The sequence below is a fragment of the Delphinapterus leucas genome, unplaced genomic scaffold (assembly GCF_059928025.1).
Source record: "Delphinapterus leucas isolate spDelLeu-1000000601 "Yukka" unplaced genomic scaffold, BTC_Dleu_Yukka2 spDelLeu_asBTCV2_sq25, whole genome shotgun sequence".
Classification (NCBI taxonomy): domain Eukaryota; kingdom Metazoa; phylum Chordata; class Mammalia; order Artiodactyla; family Monodontidae; genus Delphinapterus; species Delphinapterus leucas.
This window is the reverse complement of record NW_028322234.1, coordinates 1,810,100-1,830,920: the sequence shown is the minus strand read 5'-3', so window position 1 is coordinate 1,830,920 and position 20,821 is coordinate 1,810,100. Positions and strand designations below refer to the sequence as shown.

Genomic DNA, 20,821 nt, shown 5'->3' with positions numbered 1-20,821 from the left:
TTGTTATTTCTGTTCTTTTTGATGATAGCCGTTCTGACAGGTGTGAGGTGATATCTCATTGTGGCTTTAATTTGCATTTCTCTGATGATGCTCAACATCAAGCATCTTTTCATGTGCCTGTTGGCCATCTGTATGTCTTCTTTGGAAAAATATCTATTCACATCTTCTGCCCATTTCTTAATCAGGTTGTTTGTTTTTATTGATGTTGAGTTTTATGAACTGTTTATGTATTTTGGATACTGAGCCCTTGTCAGTTGCATCATTTGCAAATATTTTCTCCTACTTGGTAGGTTGTCTTTTCGTTTTGTTGATGGCTTCCTTTGCTGTGCAAAAGCTTTTAAGTTTAATTAGGTCCTTTTTTTAAGTTTTGCTTTTATTTCCTTTGATTTAGGAGGCAGATCAAAAAAATATTGCAACAATTTTTGTCAAAAAGTGTTCTGCCTATGTTTTCTACTAGGAGGTTTATGGTTTACCTGTCTTACATTTAGGTCTTTAATCCATTTTGAGTTTATTTTTGTATATGGTATGATAAATTTTTCTAATTTAATATTTACATATAGCTGTCCAATTTTCCCAGCATCAGTTATTGAAGAGACCATCTTTTCTCCATTGTACATTTTTGTGTTTTTTTTTATTTGGCCACGTTGCACAGCTTGTGGGATCTTAGTTCCCCAGCGAGGGATTGAACCCAGGGCCTCGGCAGTGAAAGTGCGGAGTCCTAACCACTGGACTGCCAGGGAATTCCCCAGGATTTTTAATTTATGCAGATGACGTAGTGATGACCTGGAGAGGCTAAAGCCATTGAAGGAAGATTTTATTACTCACAGTTCCCTAGAGGAGGGGGCATGCCACTCCATGCAGGGCCACATGGGGAAGCACCAGGTTTGGTCAGGAGGCAGAAGAAGCGAGGGGAAAGCAGGGCCCAGAGCCCTTACTGCATTTTCCATGGGAAGGAAGGTGGGAAGGAAGCTACAGGTTAAGCAGCTGAGCAGGCTTAGGATTGGATAGTTTGACTAATTTTGGCAGGTTATAGGAGTCATGCTTAGTCATCCAGTACCTAATGCTGGGGAGATTTGAGGCAGCAGGAATATTGGTTTGGTGTGTGAGAGTTGATAAAGGTGGCAGCTGGGAATACAGGCTTTGATTTGGTTGGTTTATACATGAGAGGAGTGTTTGCAGACAAATCACTTGTTATCTCTAAGAATTAGCTAGCCCTGAGAGGGGCAGCCTTTCCCAGACCAGCAAAGCCCCCAAAATGTCAAAGCATCATAAAATACAGAAAATAAAAACATGATGAATGCACCAGATTGAAGGGGAGCAATTCTCACGTCTTGCTGAGAGGAGTCTTAAAAAGTCTGCAGCCCACTTTATCTGCCAGACTGCCTAAAGTAGTGTCCCTTTACTGTACTCTCGCAATGCCCACATTCTCTTCCTTCATAGCACTTAATGCAGTAAACAATTAGACAGTACTTTCCTTGCTTGTTTAGGGTCTGTCTTATTCACTAAGCATAAATTTGGTGAAGGCAGCACCTTGACTGTTATACCTACTGTTGTATCTCCCCAGTGCTGGGAACAAGGTCTGGCACATAGTGGATCAAGGACACCCAATAAGTATTTGTTAGGGGAATGAATGGATAAATAAGGGTACTCAGCACAGAGTAGGTGCTCAGGAAATGCCAACAGATATTTAAAATGACCAACCCTCTTGATACCCCAGTAGATCTGGGCAAAGTTGGGCAAAGACAACTCTTGAGTTGAAGGGGGAAGACTAAAGCTGGAACTTCAGGACAGGTGGAGGCAAGCCAAGCCCAGAGGATGGTGGCCAGATTGGTGCCAGTGTCCCTCTGGCTATCTAGGGGACATTGACCGAGAGGGGCCTGTGAGGTGACCAAGGCTGGCCAGGGCAGAATATGGGGCTCCCAATGATGAGGGGGGCAGAAGACAGACTTTTATCTCCTCCATAATAATAGTTGCTGACATATTTTTGCTAACATACTTTGAGCCAGGCACTGTGTAAGCCTCACACAGACCCTGTAGTGTAGGTCCTGTTATTATTCCCAATTTACAGATGGCGGAACTGAGGCCTAGAGAGGTTAAGTTACTTGCCCAAGATTACATTGGATTGACCCTCAGGCTCTCTAGCCCGTATGTTTACCCCTTGCACCCTGCCCCATCTCTCAGGCTTTCCACGTCAGGCCTCTGGGGTTACAGTGATTCACTGGCACACTTATTTATTCATTTCTGAAATGCCCCCTGAGCTTGCCCTGGGCTCAGCCCTGGGCTCTGTCCTGGGGTCACAGAGATGAATCAGACCTGGACCTTGCCTTCACATCTCTCCTGGTCTGGAGGGAGAGGCTGATCTGCAAAGAGATAATGGGCCCTGAGAGCTACAGAGGTTAGGCTAGGATCTGAGCAGCGTCTGGTGAGGTCTCTAGGCCAGCGCAGGAGTCAACTCCTCCTGTGGGAACACTGAAGGAGTGTCTGGACAGAAGATGACCTTGGGGCTGCTCATCAGTTAGCAAGGCAGGGAAAGGCATTCCAGAAAGAGGGAACTGCATATGCAAAATGAGGGAAAACGGAGTGGGTCTGTGGATGTGGGAGGTGTGAGGGAGGGAAGCAGGGCCGGATGGTCTGTTCGAAGCCTTTGTATGCAGTTTGGCAATGGGGAGTCACTGAAAAGTTTGGAGCAGGGGAGAAAGGTGATTAGAGGGAGTGAGGAAGGATAATTTTGGTTGAGAGGACTTGATTAGAGATGGAAGGGAAGGAGACCGTGAGGAGGGCTGAGCCGGGGAGAGAGGAAGCCTGTTGCAGGATGGAGAGAAGTGTAAGAGGTTCAGGGACTGGATTGGATGTGGGACATTCGGGAGAGGGGGAGTCAAGGGTGATGGGGGAAATGGGTGATCCCTGAGGCAGGAACACAGGAGGAGGGGTAGGTGGTGGGAGGGAGAGGAGTTGTGGTTTCTGATGTGTTTCACGGTCAAGGTTCAGCTCTGGAAGCCATTCCACATCCCCCTTGGAGGGCCTGTCATATGGAGTCTACCGTGGGTGAGGGTCCCTCCTTCTTGGTTCTCCCGTAGCTTTGGAGCCGGGCTCCTCTGGAAAACAGTGCTTGTCTCAGCCGCACTGGGGCAGGAGTGGGAGCTGCCCAGGACCCAGTGAGGGTGCTTAGCAGCAGCTGTGTTCCTTTGTGTGCTTTATAGCTTTAACTTATCTTTGGAAAAGTTAATATATTCACTTAGCACGAAATCCCAAAGGTACAAAAGAGTATGCAATAAAAATCCTGTCTTATGGAATGATTATGTACATGCAAGCACGCAACACATTTTCTTGACAGAGAGCAAGAAGCATTTGCGAAATGTATCCTGCTCTCCCTCTTGCTTTGGTAACAATTGTCTTTTGGGATGAAAGAGCCTTGGGGGTTCAGGTATCTCTTGATGACAGTGAATCAAAGTCCCTCTTTTCCCAGATGAAGGATAGCTTGCAATGTAAGATGACCAAGAAGACTGGGCAGGGCAAGGTTTTCCAAGCGTTCCTGCCCAGCTGTCAATCAGCAAGTGGAGCACAATGCCCTTCCCAAACTGACTTGACCAGGGAACCCTTCTGTTATGGGACATCTTACAGGGCTGGGGTTCCATGGAGTACACTTTGAGAAAGGATGCAAAGGCAGCTATTAATTGTGTCAGCAAGTGGGACAAAAGACCGAGCCCCCCCCCACAGAGGCTCTGGATGGTCCTGGACAAGTCATAGTCCCTCTCCAGGCCCCTGATTTTGAAGGATGCTATTAGCTTGGACTCTAAACAGGCAGGTTAGTGCAGTGGTTGAGGGAATGAATTCTGGGGTTCAAAAGACCTGTTTTCAGAGCATGGGCTTGCCATTGACTCTCTGTGTGGCCTCAGGCAAGCCCCTTAGCAGCCACCTAGTTGTAAGAATAAAGAGATTATGCACGTAATATACTTGGATCCGTGCCTGCTACACAGTGGGCACTGAACCCTGGGGTCAAGTTCAGGGTCAGTCTCAGGCTGGGGCTCTAGATCAGGCTCAGCTACCCTGCCCCTCCCTGCCATGCCTCCCAGCTCCCTATCCCCTGGAACATCTGGCAAATGGGCAGAATTTTTTTTGTGTGATTGAGGTGAGTTGCCTGGGTTCAGACCCGACTGATCAGGGTCCACCAGAGGAGGGAGGCCTGGGTTCATGTGCCCCTCCCCTGATGCCTCTTCCCCCAGGACCCTCCAGACGTGATGGTGTGGCCGTGGCTGTCCTGCCTCTTGCTTCCTGCCCTCATGGTGTCTGGTGGGTACCTCCCCTCCCCCACCAGGGCAACACTAACCTGGGGATCCTCAGCAGAACCCTATGGCCCAGCCCCGGGCTTGGCTGCTCTGGGGAGGCCTGGAGAGGAATCCAGTCCTGGGCCGGTGAGCTGGACTGAAAGTTGGCCAGTGGGACTGGTGTGGGCTCCCACAGGGGCAGATGGGGGTCAGTCTTTATGGAGGTGTCCAGATGTTCCAACACTCTGTGTCCCTACAGTGTCAGCCAACGTGGCCCCAAAATTCCTGTCCAACATGTCGTTAGTGAACCTGCCCGAGGACCTACCAGTGGGTGAGTAACTGTCCCTGTGCCCAGACTGCACCAAACGCTTACCCACAAGAGGGCCCCAGGGTCTCCCCTGTGGGCTTGCTCGCCATCCCTACAGCTCCACGGCTTGTCATGGGGCAAAGGTGGCCTGAAGGAAGTTTGTTCCAGAAGTTTGTTTTCTCCTTTGCAGCTTTTGGGTCGAGGGCCCTCACACAGCACCAAATAATCAAGACTCACCCCAAGAGAACATCCCTCCCATTTCCCATCTCTTTCAGTCCTTCTGATTTCCCAAGGGAGAAAGTATCCATTTGGTACCATTATTTCTCTTCTACCTCTCTCACTTGCTCAGCTCTCTTCCTCCTCTGCAATTTTTTTTTTCAGACAGAAAGAGAGCAGGCTTTAGGCTCAGAGCCTTTCATGCACACATCTCACCAGAAATTGATACTTTTGCTGTCTTCGTTTGTAGAGTTACCTTCCCTCTATGGCGAGTGAGATGAGTTTTCTACGTCCAGTAGCCATCTAGTTTGCTTTTAAAATAAATGTATTTACATGAAACAGTAAGTCAGTTAAAAGGAGGGTCATAAACAATGAGACGTGGATGTGGTAATGATCTTGGTAGTGTACAGGAGTGAATGATGTTCATGAAACATTGTTTTGGATGAAGCCACAGGGACTGGATGCCAAATTCCCAGCAGGCAGGATGGGGGTTGAAGAAGCTGAAATGATAGATGACTGTATTCATTGAGATACAGGGTCAGCTGCACATAACAGACCCCAAATAACAGAGCTGTAAACGAGGTCAAAGTTTCCTATTCTCTTAGTCATCTAGAGCAGTGAGCCCAGGGCTGTCAGAGGCTCTGTTCCATCAGGCTGTTCCGTGCCCTATGCTTCTGGCATCAGGGACCCTCCTTCCATTTCCAGGTTCTGCCTCCCTTAGGGCCTGGCCCTCATCCACATGGTCCTAGATGGCTCATGTCACGCCCTATTCCAGTGAGAGCTGGGGGCAAGAAAGCGCCAAGAGGGCCCATTTCTTTCTCCTAGGGACAGGGCTTCAGGTTTTACACATGTTACTTCTGCTCACATCTCATTAGCCAGAACTTAGCCACATGCCCTAGCTGCAAAGGAACTGGAGAAATGAGGTCTTTATTTTATTTAGCCATGTGCACAGCTCAAAATCTGGGGTTCTATTAGTCTGAGAGAAAGGGGGCTGTGAATACTGGGGGACAATTTACAGTCTTTGTTGCAGTGTCAGAATTGGGTCCCCAAATATCTAAATCTACTAGATGAAGCAAGAGACTGCATCAAAGGTGAAATCCAAAGTCTGCCTTGGAATCCAGAAACCCAGGTCTAGGTACACGAAGAAAGGTTGGGCGATGGGCTTCAGAGCCACGAAAGCCACATCCATTTGCATGTGGTTGCCGGGACAGCAAAATCTACTAAGGGTTATATTAATAAAGGTTTAGATCCCAGGATGAGGGAGGTGATAGTCTCATTACATTCTGAGTTGGCACAATCCTCCCTGGAGGACTGGGCTGAGGTCAAACTATTTGATATCTGTGAATACAACAGAGAAGTAGTATATACACGTTAATGATATTTTATGTATGTTTTCATAGCTGTTTGGTTGTGGATAAACACACACACACACCTCCAAACAAATGTTACAAACATATGTAACCCAAATGTCCTCAAGATCTCCATTCTCTTGGGTGACCCTTTAACGTCAAGTCTGATCTCAGGCAGACCAAATGAGAGTCTTTTCTTTGATAACCACAGGGCCCCTCTCTGGGCTTTCTTAATCCGAAGAGCAATTTCTTCCTTTCTGAGATGAATTGCATGGCTCTCTTGGGATGAGAAAGCATTTTCAGTCAGGTTTTTAAAAAATGTTGTTTAGACCTTTTATTTTGAGGTATAATATATATACATGGAAGCACACCGACCCCCTCTCTGCCCTTCTAGTCACTCCCTGTCCTTTCTCTCCTGCAGAGGACCTGTTTTCTTGACACTCACACTGTATAATAGTTTAGTTTTGTCAGGCAGATGTTTTAAAATACGTCAGATTTGAGTTTAAAGACAGACACCTAATATATGTCTTTTATTTCTGTAGCTCTTATTGATTTATTTGTTACAGTTAATTCTTTTTCAGGCAGACTTTTAAAAAAGCTTTTTCTCCCTGATCCTTCTTTCTGTGTCCATGAACACATGTTTACAGAGAAGGATTTACACATCCCCACTCACTTCCCATGGGTATGGGTATAAGGGCCATATCAGTTTACATTTTGACATTTTTGAATCAGGATGTGTCTTATATTTGAGATAGTCAGTTAACACAGAGTGACTCCCCACCCCAGCAGTCATTAAATTGACAGTGTGTCTCACAACAGAGGAAACATACTGTAGATACTAACAGCTTTCTAGCCCGATGGTCTTCCTGGAGGAGGGGGCCTGGGTGGGAAGGGACCAAGCTTTCTAAGGAGTTTCTGGAGGAGCCAGAACTATTTGGTCAAAGAAGAGCAGACTCCAGATGTGCTGCCCAGACTGTCCCTGCAAGGCTGTCGTGGGCAAGGGTGGGGGCATGCTGGTTCTCTGAGAGTCTCGGGCTGGGTGCTGGGCCCCCCCACCATGTCACTGTTCTGGCACTTCTGTTTTTGTAGGCCTCTCCCTCCAGAAAAATACATTAAAAATATACTTTAATATACTGCATTGGCATAAAGACAAATATCCTGAGGGCTAGATTATAATCATTTATTCCTTTTGATTTTTTTTTTTTACCGTTTGAAAAAATGAGGTATAATTGACATACAATATTATATTAGTTTCAGGTGTACAACATAATGATATATTTGTATATATTTCAAAATGATCACCACAGTAAGTCTATTTAACATATGTTACCACACATAGTTACAGATGGCTTTTTTTTTCCCTTGGGATGAGAGCTTTTAAGACCTAATCTCTGAATAATTTTCAAATACCCAATACAGTATTGTTAACTCTAGTCACCATGCTGTACATTACATCCCCAGGACTTATTTATTTTATAACTGGATATGTGTAACTTTTGACACTCTTCACCCATTTCTCAGTCCCCTGCACCCCACCTCTGGCAACCACCAATCTTCTCTGTATCTATGATCTTGGTTTTTTGTTTTTAGATCTCACATGTAAGTGAGATCATACAGTATTTGTTTTCCTTTGACTTATTTCTCTTAGCAGAACTCCCTCTAGGTCCATCCATGTTGTCACAAATGGAAATATTTCATTCTTTTTTTAAGGCTGAAAATATTCCATTGTACATGTATACCACATCTTCTTTACCCATTCATCCATTGATAGACATTTAGGTTGTTTCCATGTCTTGGCCCTTCTAATTTTAAAAGAAGTTTGACATTCTTGTGGGCCTCGTGGGCAGCTTGGCCAGGCCAGCATTGAACTAGGTGGCCGTGGACCCTGTGCATTCCCTGTCCCGTCTGCAGGTACTGAGGTCTTCTGGCTGATAGCTCAGGACCCGGACAATGATCCTCTGACCTATAGGATTAGTGGCTCCTATGCCTACTTCTTCAGTGTCACCCCGAATACTGGGGAAGTGAAGCTGGCCAACCTTCTGGACTATGAGGTAAAGGGAAGCAATCTGAGAAGGCCTCGTGCGGGATTGGGGAGGTAGGGAGGGCTCTGGTGGGCACCCGAACAGGGCTTACCTTGTTTCCCTTCTCTCTGCCCACTGCAGACACTCTACTGGTTTCCCATCAACATCTCTGTGAGCGACGGTCACAATAATCCAGTGAGTCAGAAGTGGGGAGGGAAGGGAGGTCCAGGGATTAGAGAGCAGGGGACTGAGGGCCCACCGCTAATTGCCCACCGCAAATAAGCAGAGAGAGCCCCAGCTAACAAAAAATGAATTGAATGTTTATTTTTATTGAAATTACACTTCTCCATTTTTCGTCATACAATATTAACCAAGATTTTAGTATTTATTATAATTTATATTAATTTATACAAATATATGGTTTATCTTTTGTGTATTTTGTATATCTATTGTATATCATTAATTACATTATTATTTTTTAAAAGATTTATGTACTATTTTTTATTTATTTTATTTACTTTTGACTGTGTTGGGTGTTAGTTGCAGCATGCAGGATCTTCACTGAGGCACGCGAGCTATTCGTTGTGACGTGTGGGCTTCTCTCTAGTTGTGGCGCATGGGTTACAGAGCACATGTGCGCTGTAGTTTGCAGCAGGCGGGCTCTAGTCGAGGTGCGAGCTCAGTAGTTGTGGCGCATGGGCTTAGTTGCCCCGTGGCATGCGGGATCTTAGTTCCCTGACCAGGGATTGAACCCACGTCCCCTGCATTGTAAGGCAGATTCTTTACCACTGGACCACCAGGGAAGTCCCAATTACATTATTAACTTGTATTAATATACTTATTAATAAAAAAACAAGTGCCAAATACCTCCCTACCCTCTCTCCACTGAGGTCATCACTTTCAACCCCTTTGGCTGATGGGTTGGTCTCAGTGTTCATGTTTCTCAATAACACACTTATACAGCTGTGTCTTGTGTCTGTGAAAGTTGGGGGTTTTGTCTTTATAACCTATTCCCCTAACCCTATCCATTAAAAAAATCATTTTAATGACTTGGATATTCATAAATATTTTCTCTTTGTAAACAGTTTTAAAAGTGCAGATAGAGCTCAAGTCCCCTTGGGCAACCCTTCCCAGCCCACTCCCACCTGAAGTGTCTGCCATCACCGTGTTCTTTTCTATCCGTCGCTAAACACTGACATGCATATATGCATCCACGGAAGAGAGATGGTAGTTTTGGGTGCATTTTCTGAAATCCAAGTGGGATCCTACTGCATATATGGTCTTGAACTGCCTTGATGACTCCACAATCAGCTTTGGAAGACTTCCCTGGTGGTCCAGTGGTTAAGACTCTGTGCTTCTGCTACAGGGAGCCCGGATTCGATCCCTGGTCAGGGACGTTCCGCATGCCACGGGGTGCAGCCAGAAAACAACAATCGGCTTTGGGGTCCCTTCTGTGTCTGCACATGAGTCTCCTGTTTCCTGTATGTCTATAGCCCAGTGTGGGGACTATAAGCTCCATGGCGCTTAGCTCGTCTCCTCAACACTTAGGTTGTTCACAGCTTTACGCTATGGCTAACAAAGCTAAAAGGAACATTCTTGTAATAGGACATTTTAGATTTTTTTTTAATGATTTCCACAACATACTCTCCAAATGGTTCAGTAAATCTGTGGAGAAGAAAAACTAAATAAGGGGTAAATCTGGATGAAGAGTATCAGGAATTCTTTGTACCATACTTGCAACTTTTCTGGCCTTTGAAATGGTATCAGATAAACACAGAGGGGAGAGGGGGAAGCTGGGGCAAAGTGAGAGTAGCATCAACATATATACATTACCAAATGTGACATAGATACCTAGTGGGAAGCTGCTGCATAGCACAGGGAGATCAGCTCGGTGCGTTGCGACGACCTAGAGGGGTGGGGTAGGGAGGGTGGGAGGGAGGCTCAAGAGAGAGGGGATATGGGGATATATGTCTTCATATGGCTGATTCACTTTGTTGTACAACAGAAACTAACACAGCATTGTGAAGCAATTATACTTCAATAAAAATGTATAACAAAAAGTCACCCCAGACGCCACCTGATTGTTCTCCTGAGAAGCTATACCAACTTGCACTCCCGTCCTGATACTCCTGAATTTGTTTTCTCAAGCTCCCACATTTTCTGGGCTCACCTGGGCTTTCTCACTTGCAGGTGCGGAAGGAAATGGTGGTGATCGTGGAGGACAGAAATGACAACGCACCCATTTTCCAGAACACAGACTTCTCCATCAGAATCAATGAGGTAACATCTGCCTTAACGGGGTGTGTGTGTAGGATGCAGACATCCCACAGATCTGCTCAGAGTGGGAAGGACCAGAGATAGACAGCAGGGCATCCAAGATTGGGAAGTGCACCTCCTAGAAAGGGCAGCTTGATGAACCAAATTCAGGGGGTTGCGTGTAACCCCACGTACCATAGTTACAGCAACATTTTGCAATCTATCAGACTGGATTGGAATTCTTTAAGTTATGATAGTCAGGGGTGGTGGGGGGGAAGGAATTGATTTTCTCATGTTTCTGAAAAATTTAACAGTATATCTGACTTCAGGCATGGCTGGATCCAGGTACTCAAGCCATGTCATCAAGAAGAGATTTCTCTCTACCTAGAAGCTCTGCTTCTCGTGTTGCCATCATCCTGGGGTGGGGCGAGCAGTTCTCCCTTACGGTGATAAAAGTGTCCCCCAGCAGCTCCAGGCTCATATCCCACTGGCTTTGCAATTGCAACACAGACTGTCTCTTTCTCAATGGTCCCAGCCAAACCCCCAGGACTGACTCTCATTGGCCCATTTTGGGTCAGGTGCCCATCAGTTGAGGAGTATGGAATGCTCCAGTTGTCTAGGTCTGCATCATGTGCTTTCCCCTCTAGCAAGAGGAGCAGCCCCACTTCAACTGCATAGGCAGGGAGGAGGTTTCCCAGTGGTCCCAGGGCAGCAAACACAACACCACTCCTGAATCTTCATTACCACGTGGCTTCAAAGTCCTGACAGGTGTGGGTCCCCCTCCCCCAGGCCAGACTTGAGGCTGGTGAGGTTCAGACAGCCCTTCAACAGGCTCTGATTGAGCGCCTACTGTGTGTCTGGCACTGTCCTTGGTGCTGAGGATATCCAGTGAAGACAGACTTGGTCGCCACCCTCGCTAGCTCACATTGTAGTGAAGAGCACAGACAACAAAACATTTAATCAACAAAGTATTAAACAAACAGGATTATTTCAGATGGTGATGAGCTCTATGAAGAGCATAAAACATGACTGGGGGGGGGCCTGCTTTAAGTTGAGCCAGTCAGGAAAATCTTCTCTGGGTAGGTGACATCTGAGCAGAACTAAATGTTGAGGAGCCAGCATGGGCTGCTCCAGGAAAAGGATATTCCAGGCAGGGAACAGCAGCTGCAAAGGCTCTGAGGTGGGAATCAGCCTGGAGTGCTGTAGGCATAGCCAGGAAGCTCATGTGTGTGGGGGGAGGAGGCTGAGGAGAAGGTGAGGTCAGAGAATTGGGCAGTGGCCTGAACCTGGAGGGCCATGGAGGCAGTCTGGACCGTATTCTGGGCAGAATGGGGGAACCACTTGTTGGTTTTGAACACGAGACTGATGTGGTCTGGTTCAGGATTTTCAAAGATCTTTTTGGCCACCGTGAAGAAACAGTGAGGGTGTGGACAGGTCCTAGAGGAAAAGCCTCCCAAAAGAACCTTCCAGCTCTGTGAGGTGCTGCGTGGAACCTATTGCTGGACGCTACAGAGAACACACAGGGCTGTTTAAGCAGAGGAGTGGCACAACCTGAGTTCTGGAATGGTCACTCATGGTGGTCCTGAGGGGCGCTGCAAATCAGAAGCCAGCTCAGGTTTCAGGGAGGCTGTGTGGGGAGAGGAGAAGGGGGAACTCTGCTCCCTGCCTCCATCCAGATGCCCCCAGAAGCCCAGCCCAGGTGGGAAGGAAAGGGGGACATCTGTGGAATGCTGGGTTTCAGGCTCTGGAAGGTCCATCGCTATCCCCGTGGTACAGTTGGGGGCACTGAAACTCCAGGAGGGGGCATGATGTGCTTGGGCATGGAGGAGATGTGTTGGAGCTCAGAGGTGACAAAACCCTTGTTACAGACCTTGCCGGTTGGCTCCCTGTTGTTCTCTGTGCTGGCCAAGGACAAAGACACGGGGTCCGGAGGCGCCGTGGTGTACTCCATAGAGAAGGTAAGTGTGTGCGGGTCCACGTGGGAGTGTGGGCGCCACCTCTCCTCATGGCCGCCAGGGGGCAGCATCTCCCACACAACCTGCAGGGACCTTACGGAGCACGGGCTCTGCGACGGCCTAGCCCTGGTCCCCAAGCCTTCCTCTGGCCCCCCCCTGGACCTCATTTGGCCCAGCCGCCTAAGGAGGGTGCCTGCTGCAGACCGGACTCTCCTTCCCACCCTCTCGCCTGGGGCACTGTCTGTGTCTTTGCGCGGTTAGCGTCACACCACCTGGTGGCTGCGGCAATCCTGGCTTCAAAGAAGAGGAAATCAAGGCTCAGAGAGGTCCAGGGTCTTGTCCAAGGTCACACAGACAGTGGCGGGTGTGACCCCAGTTTCACGAAGACACATTGGCTAGCCACGGCCCCCATCATTGAGCGCCCACTACGTGCCTGGAACCTACCTTAGCTCACTTGACCCTGTTTTCGTCCCACTGAGGCGATATCCAGCCCATTTCCCAGGCTCAGAGAGGTTAAGTGACCTGGTGAGGTTGAGAGCAGAGCCAGGATTCGACCCCAGGTCTCTCAGAGCAGGTCCTGGGGGCAGGGCCGTCCGGGGGAGCCTGGCCTGACTGTGCTCTGCCTCAGGTCATCCCTAGCACGGACAGCAGTGAGTACCTCTTTGAGATCCTGCCCAACGGCTCCATCATCCTCAACGGCAGCCTCAGCTACAACAACAAGAGTGCCTTCTATCAGCTGGAGCTGAAGGCCTGTGTGAGTGCAGGCGCAGGCAGGGTCGGGGGCATCGGGACCCGAACCCCTGGCTTCACGGAGACCCATCTCCCGGCAGGACTCGGGCGGCGAGTACAGCAACAGCGTCATCGTCCAGTGCTCCTCGCCTGTCTTCGTGTCCATCTCTGTAATCGATCAGCCAGACCTGGACCCCCAGTTTGTCAGGGAGTTTTACTCGGCCTCTGTGCCTGAGGATGCACCCCAGGTGTGCCAGGGAACTGGAGGGGTCTGGGTGGAGACAAGAGGTGGGGAAAGGGTCTGGCCACTGACCATGCCTTCTTGCAGGGAACCTCGGTGCTGAAGGTGGAGGCCATGGATGGCGACAGAGGCATCAATGACCCTGTGATCTACAGCATCTCCAGTGAGAATGGGGTGTCCCCAGGCTGGGGCTGAGGCAAGGGAAGGGGTGGGGGCTCCGTCAGAGCCACTGGAAGTAGCTGCTCCTGCTGCCTTTGCCCAGACTCCACAAGGCCTGGCTGGTTCGACATTGGGCCAGACGGGGTGATCAAGGTCAACGGTTCCCTGGACAGAGAGCAGCTGCTGGAGGAGGATGAGGAGGTGCAGGTGCAGGTCACGGTGAGTGAGAGGGCCACTGCCCACTTTGTACCCTGACTTTCTAAACTCTGACCTTTGATCTCAGCTCTCTCTGAATTCTGGTTTTCTGATCTCTGCCTCTCGGCCTCTGCTCTGCTCTCAGGCCACCGAGATGCACCCCAACATCTATGGGCAGGAGGCCAAGGTGAGCATATGGGTCACGCTGAGAGTGACAGACGTCAATGACCACAAACCTGAGTTTTACAGCTGCAGCCTCCCAACCTGCACCTTCACCCCCCAAGAGGCTCAAGTCAACTTCACTGGCTACGTGGACGAGCACGCCTCCACCCGCATCCCCATCGATGACCTAACCATGGTGGTCTACGACCCAGACAAGGCAGGGGCACCCAGGCCACGCGCGGCATGGGTTGAAGTGATGGTCGGGAGATCGTTGGGGGAGGGAAGTGGCGAGTGACCAGCAGAGTGCAGTACCACAGCGGTCGGTGGGGCAGTGGGCAGTGGGCAACAGTGGTGCTGACCATGAGTGGTGGTCAGAGTTGTTGGGTGACACTTGGAACTGCTGAGTGACGTTGAGCCGGCTGGTAGTCTTGTGTTCAGGGTGGTGCTACGTGGCGGAGAACAGAAAGGCAGCACTGAGTGGAGGTTGGTCCTGGATGCTGGGTAATGTTGAGTGGAATGTAATTTTTGGCGGTGTTGAGTAGAGGGGGTAGTGATGTGTGGATGGTGAAGTTGAGGGGTGCTGGGGTAGTACTGGGTATTGGGGGATGTGGGCAGTTTTGAGCACAGTGTGGTCTGGGTGGCTGTCAAGTTGGACAGTATTCCTAGGTGGAGGTTGATCCTGAGTGGTGGGTGATTTGGGTAGTATTGAATGCTGAATAACTGAGGATGGTGTTTGGTAGTATTTGGTGATAATGAGTTGGTACAAAATGTCGACTGGAGGGTGATATTGGGTAGTGGTGGGTGGGTGGGTGGGTGTGTTGAGATGGTGGTTGGCCTTGACTGGAGAGGGGTGTGGAGTAGAGGGCGTGTGGATAATGGACCGATGTTGGACACTGATGATGTTTGGTGTTGGTATGGGTGGTGGAGGGCGGTGCATGGTGGCTGGTGCGGAAGACACAAAGGGAGTGAGGGGTGTGTGTCCAGGCGCTGCAGCCCAGGCTGGGGCCTCAGGGAGGTCTTCTTCTGATGAGCCCACATTGACAGGGACTAGGGACTAGCCTATCCTCCTGGGACCTGTGGCCAGGGATTGGGAGAAAGATGCAGGTGGGTACATTGCTGGAGTGGGGTCCCTAATATACAGCCCACGTCTACAGGGCAGCAACGGCACCTTCCTGCTATCCCTCCGGGGCCCTAATGTTGAAGCCTTCAGCGTCTCCCCGGAGCGGGCGGCGGGCTCAGTGGACGTGCAGGTGCTGGTGAGAGCACCGTCACTGGTGGACTACGAGACACAGACGGTGATGCTGGTGCAGGTGAGGGGTACTCTGGGGCACCACGGAGAGCGGGCCATGGGGTGCTCCAGTCCCAATGTCGCTGCCTCTTCCCCTGTCCTCAGGTCGTGGCCACTGACTCGGTCAGCAGAAGCTCCTCGGTAGCCTTGGTGACCATCCACCTTAGAGACATTAATGATCACAGGCCCACATTCCCCCACAACCTGTACAACCTCAGTGTCTTCGAGCACAGTGCGGTCGGCTATGTGGTCACCAACAGCATCCAAGTGAGTGATGGGGGACAGGGCTGGGCAGGGCTGGGCAGGGCTGGGAGAGATGCGGAGATGGGCAGGCCTGGGGCTGTGGCCCTGCTGGAGTCCCTGTATCATCTGATGTCAGCGGGGGCCAGCAGGTGTGTATGCGCGTGCACATGTGTGTGATGTCTATGTGTCAGTCTGAGTGTGTCGGGGGCTTCTCCCTCTGGGTCAGGAAGCAGGACGGCCCTGTCCTCGTCAACTGCACGGTTGACAGTGCAGGTATGGCTTCTGCTCAGTGTCGCATTATCTATCTCTCTGCCTCACAGGCCTCCGACCCAGACACGGGCGAGGGGGGCCGCATCACCTACAGCCTGCTTCCGGGGAATGGGTAAGTTACCCGGGTGGGCAGCGGGCAGGTGGGCGAGGGGGACCCAGGCTCACCTCTCTGCCTCACAGCAGGGCTAGAGGAGTCAGATAAAGTATAGGGTACCCAGTTACATTTCAACTTCAGATAAACGATGAATGGGTTTTCTTTTAGTATAAGTAGGTTGCAAATATTCCAAAAATATTCCTAAAATATTTTTCATTGTTTATCTGAAATGCAAATTGAAGTGGGCATCCTGTATCTTTATTTGCTCCATCTGGCCACCCTGCACAGGGTGGACATCTTTGCGGTGGATCCAGGCTCGGGGACAGTGACGGTGAGAAACAGTGAGCTGCTGGATCAGGAGAAGCAGGCCGTGTACTACCTCACGCTGCTGGCCACGGACGGCGGGAACCTGTCGTCCTCCACCACGCTGCAGATCGTTGTGCTGGACATCAATGACAACAAGCCCGTGGTCAGCGGCTCCTACAACATCTTTGTCCAGGAAGAGGAGGGCAATGTCTCCGTGACCATCCAGGTGTGAGCCGGCCTGTAGCTGATGGGTGGGAGGGGCACACGACACCAGGCCCGCCTCTGTAGTCATGCTGGTCCTGGGTTGGAATCTGGGCTCTGCTGTGTAGTCCTGAGAAAGTCACTCAGTCTCTCTGGGCCTCCGTTTCTTCTTTGGAAAATGAAGACAATCTCAGTACTTATTCCCAGGGTCATAACGGATGTAAAGTGCTCGGCACAAGGCCTAGCACAGAGCAAACCCTCAAAAACATATTGCTCTTTTAAATTCAGGCGCCTGCCTCATTCCAAAAAGGATTTGAGGTGGCTTAGATTTAAAAGTGTGATAAAAGAAATAAGGAAAAAGAGAAAATAAGGATGGTATTTTTTTAAAGTGCACAAAGGTAGAAGCCATACAATTGCTAAGAGTGGGCTGAATACTCAGTTCTGAGCTTCCTAATGGCCAAAGCAAAAATGGAAATGAGATCAGTGGTCAGGTTCACAGACTCTGTGAGATAAAAACGCACTACTGGCTCCAGAGGAACACTGGAAAGAAGCTTCTCCCCTGATTCTGAGGCCTTCAGAAGCTTCTCCACTGAGTCATCTGTAAGGGGATCTTGTGAGAATTGAGAAACCAGGTCCTCGGAATGACAATCACATGGCCGTGGAGCCCTCCCATCTTTCTGGGGCTTGTGGTTTCCAGAGTACATTCCCATCCCTGATCTCTTGACAAACTTATGAAGTAGGTGCTCTAATGCTCCCCATTTCACGGAAGGAGAAAACTGAGGCTCAAAGAGGTTAAGTGACTTTTCTGTGGTTATACAGCCAGTCAGTGGCAGTGCTGAAACCTGGGCCTTCCTTCATGCACCTCAGTGCTCCTCACCCTGGTCTGTGAGCTCTTTGGGGCAGGAGCATTTCAGATCTGCTGCCAGAACCATGGTGCCCAGTGTGAGCCCTGAGAAGTGCTTGGTGAATTAACCAGCCTGAGTTCAGAGTGCCAAGGAATGAACAGACAGAGTTTTTCATTTCATAAACACGATCCCAACAGATCTGAAACAAAAACCTGAAGGTGGCAGTGGGCAGAGAGGAGGGGAAAGAATTGGATCCAAGTGGGACTAGCCTAGCTCTGTATTCAAAGCCATGTTTGCTGAGCACCTACTATGCACCAGGCCCTTTGCTGGGCCCTGGGTCCTCCGAGATGAACCCACCATAATTCCTGCCTTCAGGGAGGGTGGCGGACCATCATCCAAGGGTGTCACTTGTGCTGTACTGAAGGTAGCACAGGGGTTGTGGAGGACCAGGGGAGGCACCAATCTGACCTGGAGTCAAGCAGACAAGGTGTAGAGGGCATTCATGTGCATGTGCAAAGGCCTGGTGGCAGGGAAGAGCATCTTGTGCTCTCCATGCTGGATCACCCCAAAAGCACACATGTGTTCACAACCTTGGTAGGACAGAAACACACACACACACACACACACACACAGATTGGATGAAGAATTTCAGCTATTTAAAAAATATAGCACTGAAGTAGTCATCATGGGAAAGTCAGAATCTTGTTGGACTTCACACTTATTTATTTATTTGGCTGTGCCGCATGGCTTGTGGGATTTCAGTTCTCCAACCAGGGCTTGAACCCGGGCTACAGCAGTGTAAGCCCAGAATCCTAACCACTAGGCCACCAGGGAATTCCCCCACACTTTTTTTTTTTTTTTAATTAAATTTATGGCTGCGTTGGGTCTTCACTGCTGCGTGCAGTTTTTCTGTAATTGCGTTGAGCGGGGGCTACTCTTCGCTGCGATGAGCGAGTGGCTTCTCTTGCTGCGGAGCACAGGCTCTAGGCGCGCGGGCTTCAGTAGTTGTGGCTCGCAGGTTCCAGAGCACAAGCTCAGTAGTTGTGGTGCACGGGCTTAGTTGCTCCGCGGCATGTGGGATCTTCCCGGACCGGGGCTCGTACCCGTGTCCCCTGCATTGGCAGGCGGATTCTTAACCACTGCGCCACTAGGGAAGTCCACACACATACACTTATTTTTGTTTATTTTAAACTTCGACTGTCTATATTATACTGCCCCCACTCCTCCCTCCCCACTAGAATATCAGCTCCATAAGGGAACTGTCTTGATCGTGGCTCTATTCCCAGTACCTAGAACAGGGCTGAGCATGTGGTAGGTAAACATTTGTGGGATGAATGAGTGACCTCAATGTTTCAGACCTCAGAAGCTCTTGAAAGCTGTTGGTCTGGCCCTCTCAGATGCAAGACTGAGACTGGGAGATTGGGGAGCATCCCTCTGGCTTTAGGCCCAGTTACTGCCCTCATGGGCCAGCACTGGAGGGAGAGTCCAGACTGCAGGGCAGGGGTTGGGGCCGGGGAGCACCTGATGGCTGACGTCCCAACCCTGCTTACCTGCACAGGCTCACGACGATGACCAGCCAGGCACCAAACACAGCCTTCTGCGCTTCAGCCTGCTGAGCAGCCCCTACAGCCACAACTTCTCAGTGGACCCCGACAAAGGGATCCTCAGAAACCTGGGGCCCTTGGACCGAGAGGCCATCAACCCCACCCTGGGGGGCCGCATCGTGCTGACGGTGCGGGTATCTGATTGTGGCGAGCCTGCCCTCTGGACTGACGTTAATGTCACCATCACTGTGGAGGTAAGGTCTGGCTCTGCCGGGGACAGGGTCCAGGATGAGCCCTGTACTGGGGGGCTCCTGAGCAGATGGCCAGCTCCCCGTCCTCCCAACTCAAGTCACATTTCTGCCCTTTGCAGTGCGGTGGGTAAAAGAGTTCTGGAGCCAAGCTGATGGGTCAGAATCCTGGCTCATTTGTTGTGTGGTCTTAGGCAATCGCTCAACTTCCCTGTGTTCTCAAGTTCCTCATCTGTAAAATGGGGATGAAAATAATATAAAACGAGTTAAAAAATGGAAAGTGTTTCAAAGAATGCCTGGCCCAGAGAATACACTCAGTGTATTCCTGGTCCTGCAAGGGAGGGATTGTTTAGCACCATTTTATTGATTAAGGGACTAAGGCACACAGAGGTTCTGTAGCCTGCCTCGGGTCACAGAATGGGGTTTTGAATCCAGTCTGTCTGGTTCTAAGGCCGCCACTGGGTCACAGGCACCTTCCTCTATGATGTCCACAATGTGGTTGGTGCCCCCTCGGGTTGTGCAGTGCACAGCCTGAACCACCCCACACAGCAGCCCTGTTTCCCACTGGGTTGGGATGTGCCGCTTTCCCACGAGGATCAGAATGAGACCTCAGGGAAAATAGAGAAACAGAAGTCGGATGAGGACTTGCCAGCTGTCCTTGGGGTGGAAGTAGGCCTCAGAGAAGGAAGAAAGCGAAATTGCATTTCCTGAGCCAGAAGAGTCCTTTCACATCCATGAGCTCTGTGAGTAGGGAGGACCACTCCACTTTGCAGATGAAGATATTGAGGCCCAGAGAGGTCAAAGTCACATGTGAGGAAGAGGTGGAGCTGGACTGAACTCAGAGCTGTGCTCTTAGCCCCTCCTGTGAGGTAGGACGACCTTGAGAGTGCAGCTGGCCATGTGCACGGAGGCAGTAATGCCATTGCTGGGAAATTGCCATCAGAAATTACATCTGGTTAAGGGGGAGAGGGCTCAGTTTTCAAAGATGTTCTCTCTACCATTATTTAGAAAAAGCTGAAAGCAAAAGCAGACACCTCTGGGCCATCCTGGGGAAGGATTGGGAAAGCCAAGGGCGCCCAGCACGCACCAGCATCAGGGGAGGAAGCACAGGCAGAGTTGGCCTGATGCTGTGACAACAGGGGCAGCACTCTGTCTGGGCGGGGTGACCAGGGCTGGAGAGGGAAGGCGAGAACAGAACACAGCGGACGTCTCAGGACAGGACCAGGTCAAGCCCTGGCAGGTGCCCCCAGCCCAGCCCCACCTGAACACAGAGTGTGTGTCTTGGGGTTGACCGAGGGCTGGAGGGACAGGAGAAAGGAGGGGACCAGGGAAATCTTGGGCCTCTGTGGGATCATGGTGGTATTGGGGCCAACCCAATAAATCCGAGAGATGGGGAGTCAAGCTGGGCCAGACAGGGACACAGGTGGGGACTCAGAACTATCCCTCCCAAGAGCAGGGTCTAAGACGGCTCTGAGTGGTGCACAGGGAAACAGAGTGTACACCAAACTTCAGAGTACCGCCACAGACCTCTGAGCCTCAGGGGTGGGGTCTGGGCGAGTTCTGTCTGCTTGAAGCCTGTTTCATCATCTAGGAAGCGGGCAGTGCTGTCTGAGGAGACCTGGACAGAGAGTCTGGGCCTCGGGCCAGGGGAAGTATGGGCTTCTCAGACTGGCTCTGGGGATGCTGAACCTGGGGTCTCCTGAGTTCCCTGGGCTCAGAACTGCCTCTGTCTGCAGGACATCAATGATAATCTTCCCATCTTCAACCAGTCCAGCTATTCCTTCTCAGTGAGGGAGAGGGACCCAGGTAAGTCCTCCCTCGGCCAGGATATACAACCCCTTCGAGGGCAGGCCTGAAGCCCCCAAGGGGAGTGAGGACAGAGGATGCCCCCAGTGGCCAGGTCAGGGGTCCCTCCACACTCTGCCCC

The 20,821-nt window shown here is 50.3% G+C and overlaps 1 protein-coding gene across 1 annotated transcript in view; it reads left to right on the top strand.

Moving 5' to 3' along the window:
* The first annotated feature begins 853 nt into the window (after positions 1–853).
* The window catches only part of LOC111169829 (cadherin-related family member 2), a 29,623-nt gene continuing 9,655 nt past the window's right edge, over positions 854–20,821 (top strand). The window contains exons 1-17 of the mRNA XM_089905140.1: positions 854–4,290; positions 4,525–4,596; positions 8,049–8,188; positions 8,300–8,337; positions 10,336–10,438; positions 12,283–12,372; positions 12,998–13,123; positions 13,200–13,346; positions 13,427–13,502; positions 13,602–13,717; positions 13,839–14,072; positions 15,010–15,165; positions 15,249–15,410; positions 15,707–15,768; positions 16,039–16,282; positions 18,661–18,900; positions 20,631–20,700. Of these exons, the coding sequence (XP_089761266.1) occupies positions 4,239–4,290; positions 4,525–4,596; positions 8,049–8,188; positions 8,300–8,337; positions 10,336–10,438; positions 12,283–12,372; positions 12,998–13,123; positions 13,200–13,346; positions 13,427–13,502; positions 13,602–13,717; positions 13,839–14,072; positions 15,010–15,165; positions 15,249–15,410; positions 15,707–15,768; positions 16,039–16,282; positions 18,661–18,900; positions 20,631–20,700 (2,128 nt within the window). The 5' untranslated portion in view covers positions 854–4,238. The remainder of the gene's footprint in view (positions 4,291–4,524; positions 4,597–8,048; positions 8,189–8,299; positions 8,338–10,335; positions 10,439–12,282; positions 12,373–12,997; positions 13,124–13,199; positions 13,347–13,426; positions 13,503–13,601; positions 13,718–13,838; positions 14,073–15,009; positions 15,166–15,248; positions 15,411–15,706; positions 15,769–16,038; positions 16,283–18,660; positions 18,901–20,630; positions 20,701–20,821) is intronic.